The sequence below is a fragment of the Miniopterus schreibersii genome (assembly GCF_964146895.1).
Source record: "Miniopterus schreibersii genome assembly, chromosome: 18".
Lineage (NCBI taxonomy): Eukaryota > Metazoa > Chordata > Mammalia > Chiroptera > Miniopteridae > Miniopterus > Miniopterus schreibersii.
In genome coordinates this window covers 2,627,199-2,636,263 of record NC_138121.1, presented here as the reverse complement: position 1 = coordinate 2,636,263, position 9,065 = coordinate 2,627,199, and the positions used below count along the sequence as shown (strand labels likewise).

The 9,065-nt window shown below is 43.3% G+C and overlaps 1 protein-coding gene across 1 annotated transcript; it reads left to right on the top strand.

Moving 5' to 3' along the window:
- The first annotated feature begins 1,454 nt into the window (after positions 1-1,454).
- ZNF175 (zinc finger protein 175) lies at positions 1,455-8,344 on the top strand. The gene is made up of 5 exons (XM_081117950.1): positions 1,455-1,536; positions 3,265-3,433; positions 4,405-4,531; positions 4,765-4,860; positions 5,613-8,344. Exons 2-5 carry the CDS (start codon positions 3,284-3,286, stop codon positions 7,442-7,444), a joined length of 2,205 nt encoding a protein of 734 aa, XP_080974076.1. The 5' UTR covers positions 1,455-1,536; positions 3,265-3,283; the 3' UTR covers positions 7,445-8,344.
- Positions 8,345-9,065: the final 721 nt, after the last annotated feature.

Genomic DNA, 9,065 nt, shown 5'->3' with positions numbered 1-9,065 from the left:
CCTAGGCACGATTGACGAAATCATTGGCCTTGCCTCCAGCTGCTCACCTCTCCTCAGGGCTGGGGGACCGGGGTGTGGGACTGAACGGTTCCAACCCTCTAATCACACAGTTGGTTCCCCTGGCAACCAGCCCCCCACCTTTAGGTGCTTTCCCAAAGTCACTTTGTCAGCTTGACTAAAGACCCGCTTATAGCTCTGTCCCTGAGGAAATTCCGAGGGTTTGGGGAGCTCTGCCAGAAACAGGAATGACGACTTAAGTATTTTGTATTGTATTCCTAATTATAAATCACAGTATCACAAACACGTACCTCGGACAGTCTCTCTGTCCGGCGACGCAAACTTCCTAGGCGACAACGTGAATACAATACAAAGAAATAACAGGTGAAGCTGCCGATTTCTCACGAGATGCAAGATTTCACGAGGTCGGTGATGAAAAGTGATGTTTGGGAAACGTGCCAAAGCCATGAATTTGGGAGGATCCGGAAGAGGTAGGCCCAGCACTGTAATGGAACCAGTAAGAATGACAGCATGATGATTCAACAGAGAACGAACTGAACATCAGAGGGTTTGCTAGTGGTTTTTTGGGGGGCGGGGGTGGGGATGTTGAAATCCTCAAGCACTTTTGCAAACATTGACCTTAAGCAATTTTTCCCTCGAGCACATCATAGAAACTTGGCAACTATCTGTTGAATGGATGAAACAGAATGAGCCTCCTCTTCCTCGTGTAACAGCTCGTTATGTAACAGCTCGTTCAGTTTTAAACGTTCAGACCCTGACAGCCGCTGCAGGCTCTCGGGCGCCCCGCCCCCTCGCCTCTGTCGCCCGCAGGGCGCCGGGCGGGGCCAATCCCCGCCTTCGGTGCGCGTGATTGACAGCAACGCCCCTCGCTCCGCTGAGAGCCAAGCCCAGAGCCGGGGCCCCGCAGCTGCCCCGCGGAGCCTGGCGATGGAGGAGAGTTCGGCCAACTCAGCAGCCTCTGGGCTCCCAGCACGGCTCCGTCAGCGTCTCCGCGGCAGAGGGAGTCGTGGGAGAGACGACGGGGCCGGATACCTGGATTCTGAGAGCGGGGCTTTTATATCGGTGCAAAAATACACAGAAAAGGTATCTTTCAGAACATACAATGCCGGTGTCTCCGAGAAATAAACATACACGGGTATTGAATAGGCCTCCTGCCAACGCGGGACGACCCCAAGACTTGACTCTGTGAGATTGCAAATGCAAAAGCCGGCTGTACGGAATGGAAGTTTTTTTTTAAAATGGCGGCCTCTAGTGTCATAATCCTTAAGGGCGCGGCCATGACAGTCCCTGGAAGAAAATGAACCGCGGGATAGAGATACACCGTAATACGCCATGATAACTATTAGCAGGATGTGGCTTCAAAGGTTCTTAGTGAGCATGCGCACGGTTCACCCAAACCGGAAGTGGCCCAGGGCGGCCATTTTGTTTGTGTGGTCAACTGCTTCTAACCGTCTGTGGCTTGCGGGACGCTGAGGTGATTGGGAACATTGGCAGTGGGGATTCTGTGGGGTCAGTGAGGTAAGATCTGCTTGGTGTGAGTGATGTGGGGGCGGGGGGACGAGTGGCGGGGTCTGCGGAGTGATGGGGGGATCTGTGGGGTGAGCAATGGGGCTCTTAGTGATGGGGGCAGTGGGGTAAGCGGGGGGTTTCGAATTGAAGTGGGACGATTGGCTCATTCAAGTTCACTCTCTGCGTGTTTTCTGTATGTAATAAGTATTTTTTTGTAACTTAAATCCCAAGTGTACTTTAATAATCAGATTTTATGTTGTTGGCCCATGAAACTTGTTCGTTTGAGGTGTGTCGTAAGGGGCCTTAGTAGATGGTTCTGGGGACATTTGGGGAAGGGCTCCGCTGCCTGAGGCACTGAAGGAGGCAGTAATTGGTTGGAAGCAGGAGCTTCGGGGCTTGGAGGACTTGGGGGGGGGGGGCGTTGTGACACATTCGGGTGGGGGGCAGTGATTTGTTAAAATCACTTTACCTGTGAAATCGGTGACGTGGGGTGCTAGGGGTAGCATGTGGGAACCAGTTGGCAGTGATGCTCTGTGGGCAGTGAGTGTTGGGGTCCTCCAGGGATGGGTGGTAGGGTCATTGCGGGCCTCTCCTTGCTGCCTGTGGACATGGCGACGGTCAGTAATTGGCAGTTGAGCAGATAGATGGTTTCCTATCAGGGTGTTATTTGGAACCCCACCTTTGGGGATTACTTGGGGTCCTGTGGATATCACGCTCTCTGGGACACATTTATTGACAATCAAGGTAGTAATGCTTTCAGGAGCCTGGCCATGTCAGTGGCTGGGAGGCATTTAGTGACCTTCCGGCAGTCCCGAGGCCCACTCACTGGGGATTTCTGGAGGCCAGAAAGGATGTTTCTGGAAGCTGTCCCTGCAGGGGACCACACTGGATAGTGGCAACGGTGTGCAGTCTAGAACGAGGCAGACACGGGACTGATTCCCTTTGCAGACTGAGTGACCTTAAGGCAAATTATGTAACAGCATTCAGTCTCAGTTTCCTTACCCACACAATGGGTATAATAATGATTATAGGGAGGGGGGAGGTAGAAGAGGGTAGAGGGGGGTAAATGGTGATGGAAGGAGACTCAACTTGGGTGGTGAACACACGATGCAATACACAGATGATGGATTATAGAATTATACACCTGAAACCTATATACTTTTATTAACCAGTGTGACCCCAGTAAATTCAATAAAAGTAATAACAATGATTATACCCTTTAGCTGATAGTATTGTGTGAAAATTAAACAAGGTACCTGATACCTGACTTGCAACTTGGTGATTTTTATTCAGTGTTTACTGCGTGCCACGCAGCTGCCCAGGGCTTAATAAGCCTCATGTCGTGTAAGTTTCCCAATGCCTGTGATAGAAAACCTTCTTCCTCATTTTGGAAGCTACAGCTAAAATAATAGCTTCATATTCTCACTGGTAAAAGGTGGCAGAGCTGCAATTAAACCTTCATTACATTTAGTCCAAACTCATGTTTTTTTCTTTATTTTTCACTGATTAATAACTGAAGTTGTAGTTTTCTGAACTTGGCTTTTTTCACACACAGTATCTAGCACAATGACCTTCACCTAAGAGCCCTCAGATATATTGGTGTGGAGCAAATGTTAGGTGAGTGACATTGCGGGCATTGCCTTTCCGGGGCTTCTTAGTGTCTCTTCAGAGCCCCTGGATCAGGCCACATCTTTGAGGCTATAGGATCTCCCTTCACAGCCCTGTTCTCTCCTGCAGCCCTGACTGGAGCCTCCAGATGCCCACACAGCTTCGGGCTCCTGGGAAATGTGGAGTTGTCTGCAAGAGAGACCAAGAGTTGAAGCCCAGAGAGGACATGCCTGCTGATGTGAATTTGCCCCAGCAGCCCCAGGTCCTGTGTCCAGAGGAGCAGGATGGATCATGTGAGGTCAGCAGGAGAAGCCCCAGAAACAGCTGTTTAGAACTTCTGGACAGACACAGGAAGCAGCTGATTCTGGACTCCCTGTGCCTGAGACAGTCTGGATCCTCCTACTGAGAGTGGACCACAGGAGGCTGATGTTACCTCATATTCACAGGCCTTCTGTATTAAAGAGGAAACTGGCCTATGAAAGAGGCTGTGTTAGAGAAGAGGGTCACCTCTGGACCAAAGGAAGAAGAAAACTTAGCCCATGGTTTAGGTGGGAAGCCCTAATCACAAACAAGACAATGCTAACTCCTTCCTGCTCAGCATAGGCTGAGATCTGCCGCAGGGCTTTTGTGTATTCTCAGTTGGTCCCCACCTGACTTCTACTTACCTGCTCTGTTGGGCTGGCTTGTTTTCCCTCTGTCTTCATAGTTTATAGAGTCATAGGGTCCTAGAGCAGGAACTGCCTCTTAAGACCATGTGATTCTTCCTGTTTTAAAAAACACATAAAAATGCCAGAGAACAGTGTTGAAAAGTTGCCCACAGCTATTAATATTTCAGAATGAGAAAGCAGGATACTTGGGTATACTCAAGATTTCTTGAAATTCTAAGTTACTCTGTATATTTCATGACACTTTGTGTTTTAAAATTGCTTCCTCCTCCCAATTTCTATAGCTAATTATCTTGTAAATGAGTGGCAGTAATAATAGTACATCATTGTCATGTGATAGGTTTATGTTCAAATTACAGAGAAGTTCTATTTTAAAAAGGTATAGTAAATGCATGGCTTTTTATCATTGTGAGCTAATATATTGTGAGAAGATTATATATTTCAGTAGTGTTTAAAAATCATCTCAACCTGACAAAAACATTTTATAATAGAAGACATTAAAAGAAACTTTAACACTATTAAAAGAAATTAAAAACATGCTCTACATGTATCTTTCCCATTCACCAATGCTGACTGATTCACACTGAGCTGGGGTATGTTATAGGGATCAGTGTCATTTGAGGATGTGACCATGGACTTCAGTAGGGCGGAGTGGCAGCAACTCAGCCCTGCCCAGAGATGCCTGTACCTGGATGTGATGCTGGAGATCTATAGCCACCTATTCTCTATGGGTAAGCACACATGCCCTGGGACCCTTGGATGGGCCTTCTCATGGACTGCAATGGGTCATCTATAGTATGTAGTTGGTTTGTCCTAAACTGTTCATTACTTTTGGGCATCTTTGAGTATTACTTTGTTCTTAGTGAAAGATGTTGACTTTTCTGCTGAGCCAATGCAAGGCTTCATTGAATGGCCTCTAAAGCCCAAGACCATATCCAAATCCAATATCCTTTCTCATTAACAGGGTCTCACATTCCCGACCCAGAGGTCATTTTCAGGATGGAAAAAGAAAAGGAGCTATGGATAGAGGAGGCTGAACTCCCACATCAGAGGCATCAAGGTGAGTGACTGTTACCCTGGCAGATGTAGGTATCTTTGGGGGGCCCATTATTCAACCTATCACACTTATCCATTCCCACAGTGGTGGACGCTTAAGTTGCTTCCTACTCCCAATTTCTATAGCTAATTATCTTGTAAATGAAAGGTTTTGGAGATTGGTCGCACAACAATGTCAACGTACTTAACACTACTGAACTATAGACTTAGAAATGGCTAAGGTGGTAAATGTTATATTGATGAGTTAGGTTTTTAATAGGACAAGGGATCTGGAATACTGTTTATCCAACGTGACTGAAAGACAAAAGAAACAAGATGTATTCATTCACCTCTGATGGTCATATCATGCTCATTTAAATCTCTAGTGAGATATTAGTCACTTTTTTTTTTTAGTATCTACTGCATCTTGTGTTCTATACTAGTAAATTATCATCAGTGATTCCCATTCTTGCTTCTCCCCCCAAAAAAGGTATATTTGGTAGCAGAAAGCTGAAAGTTATAACAGAGAACAAGGTCCAGAATAAATGAGTTTATATGTGCATCACATAGAACATTGCCTGGAAAATGCTAAGTGCTAGATAGATAAGTGCTTGACATATAAGGGCTGTGTGACTGTTTTCTTCAATCACCACCACCATTACCATTGTCATATGACTCAACTATTTCCCTTGCTCACTCTCAGTCAGCTCCATATGAGTTTTCTTTTACCCTTTTCTAACTATTCATCATGTCTATTTCATCTTTTTCTCCTTCTAGAAATGAAGTTTGGTCTTAAAACCCCACAACAGGAAATTTCTGGAAGAGCTTCATTTCATAATGATATGGTGGACAAAGTCCCAAGGGATGGCTCTTGGTATTATATTTTAGAAGAACTGTGGAAAGATGCTGACCATACAGAAAGAGAGCAGCAAAATCAAAATAAACCACATTATAGGGCTTCCCTCAACAAGAAAAAATTGAATACAAAGAGAGATTGTGAATATAAGGACCCTGGGAAAATCACTCATGTGAAGCCTCACCTTGTTTCTTCACAAAAAAGACCTTGTAAACATTGTTCATTTGCAAAAACTTTGAAGCCTAACCTAGAAGTCAATTGTCAAAATCAAAGCAGTACCACAAAACACCTTGATGAGATTATTGGATCTGGTCAGCTACTCACCCATAGCTCTTCCAATGCTAGCTGCAAGAACATTCATACAGGAGAGAACGTCTGTAAACATAATCAATGTACGAAAGTCCTCAACCATAAACAGTCAGTTGCACGACCTCAAATTCATACCCAGGAGAAACCAGATAAATGTACTGAATGTGGGAGAGACTTCATGCAGAAGTCACACCCCATCAAGCCACAGAGATTCCACAGTGTTGAAAACCTCCAAGAATGCAGCAAATGCAGAAAAGCCTTCACCTCACAACCAAAATTTGGTGAATATCTGACAGATCACACAGGTAACAAACCTTATATATGTAAGGAATGTGGAAAAGCCTTCATTCAGAGGTCAGAGTTGATTATACACCAGAAAACTCACACTAGAAAGAAGCCCCATAAATGCCATGAATGTGGAAAAGACTTTTTCCAGATGCTCTCTCTCTTCAGACATCAGCGAATTCATACTAGAGAAAAACTCTACAAATGCAGTGAGTGTGGGAAAGGCTTCTCCCAGAATTCGACCCTTATTATACATCAGAAAATTCATACTGGTGAGCGGCAGTATGCATGCAGTGAATGTGGGAAGGCCTTCACCCAGAAGTCAACGCTCAGCTTACACCAGAGAATCCATTCAGGGGAAAAGTCCTATGTGTGTATCAAATGTGGGCAGGCCTTCATCCAGAAGGCACATCTAGTTGTGCACCAAAGAAGTCACACAGGAGAGAAACCTTACCAGTGCCACAACTGTGGGAAATCATTCATTTCTAAGTCACAACTCGATATACATCATCGAATTCATACTGGGGAGAAACCTTATGAATGTAGTGACTGTGGAAAAACCTTTACCCAAAAGTCACACCTCAATATACACCAGAAAATTCATACTGGAGAAAGACACCACATATGCAGTGAATGTGGAAAAGCCTTCAACCAGAAGTCAATACTCAGCATGCATCAGAGAATTCACACTGGAGAGAGGCCTTACAAATGCAGTGAGTGTGGGAAAGCCTTCACTTCCAAGTCACAGTTCAAAGAGCATCAGCGAATTCACACTGGAGAGAAGCCCTACGTATGCAGTGAATGTGGGAAGGCTTTCAATGGGAGGTCAAATTTCCATAAACATCAGATAACTCACTCTAGAGAGAGAACTTTTGCCTGTTACACATGTGGGAATTCCTTCATTCAGAAATCAGAGTTGATTACACATCAGAGAATTCATATTGGAGAGAAACCTTATGAATGCTATGACTGTGGGAAATCCTTCAGTAAGAAACCACAACTCAAAGTACATCAACGAATTCACACAGGAGAGAGACCCTATGTATGTTCTGAATGTGGGAAGGCCTTCAACAATCGATCAAATTTTAATAAACACCAAACAACTCATACCAGAGACAAATCTTACAAAGCAGTTAATTCTGTGAAAGGCTACACCTAGAAATCAATACCCAGTACAAATTAATGTATACAGAAATGAAACAAACACTCTGAATTTCTTGAAGAAAAATAATCTCATGAGTCAGATTTAATTGTATATTTTGGATTCAGAAAAAAAATCTGTGCATTGCATGTCACAAAGTTCCACATTCTTCTATGTGAAGGAATTACTCAGAAAAGAACTTTTAAGAATGAGTAGAATTTTCCATATTTGTGGTATCCTTGTTAAGGATTATAAAACTCATCTGGGGAAGAAATTGTGGCTAATGTCTTGAGAAAAGTATTTCTGTAGAAAGGGATAAAAGTCAGATTGGAAATCATGTTAATGATAACTGTGTTTAATGTGAGATATCAATATTTTTAAAGTGCCAGCAAACAACAGGACAATTATGTATGTATGTATGTATGTGTATTTGTATGTATATTTATATATGTATGTATATTTACACACACACACCCTCAGTTCTGTAGTGTTTGCTACAAAATCCACTGCATAACAGGAGGTGTGGATAGATTATATACTTTTTAAAGAATGTAATGATTAAATTTAGTCCTTATTGATATTTATATCTTGAGATTGCACAGCCAATAATTGTTCATTTCTTTATGTAGACACATGAATGTGCGTTTTGGTAAATGCGTAAATGTGACTGTATAATGTATACTGGTATTCATAATGTAGTGTTTCTCTTTGTTCGTGAATAGCTCAGCTCTACCCTCGCTTTTTCTTTCCACTCCACCATCTGTGATAAGCCTCGTGGATAACCAGTGTATGGACTGGTTATGGACTCTCTAATATTTTTATACAGGCTCCTAATCATACACACCAGGAGCAGGCAAATGCTACCAGCTAAGTCTGGTCTGCCACCTGTTTTTTTAAATAAAATTTTATTAGGACACATTCATATTCATTTGTTTATTGTCTGTGGTTGCTTTTGTGCTCCAGTGGCAGAGTTGAGTAATTGTGGCAAAGACCATATTACCTACAAGCCAAAAATATGTACTCTCTGGCCCTTTACAGAAGTTTGCCAACATCTGTTATCCACATACACTCCTTACTATGCTCATAATCATATACCTATGTACGAACTCTTTCCTCTGTTTTATAAATATCAAGTCATATCACACACACGTGCATCTTGTTCTCTTCACACAATACAGCTGTTAAATGACTGCATGGTATTCTATCACGAGGACATGCTGTATTTACCCAACCATCCTCACATTTTTTCATTCATCATTTTCTCCACTTTTTTCCGCTACAGAAAGCTAGGTTCCTGTATTTGAATCTACGTCAATTGCGCAAGTCATTTAATTCATCTGTCCCGGTTTTCAAAAGGAAGATTATAATAGTGCCTACCCCATGAGTCTGCATGAGAAGTAAGGGGGTGGGTGGGTTGGTGTAAAGCACTTGGAACTGCATGGGGAGAACCAATGCGGTGAGTCTGAGTGGGAACATGAATGAATGAATGAGTGAATGAATGAATGAATGAATGAATGAATGAATGAATGAAAAAATGAAAGGGTGAGGATTAGCGATGACAGAAGAAGTGAATAAAATAAACTCCTTTAATAAGAAATCAGATGAAACAGGTAGGAGGGCTTCTTCCCTGCAGCCCGTC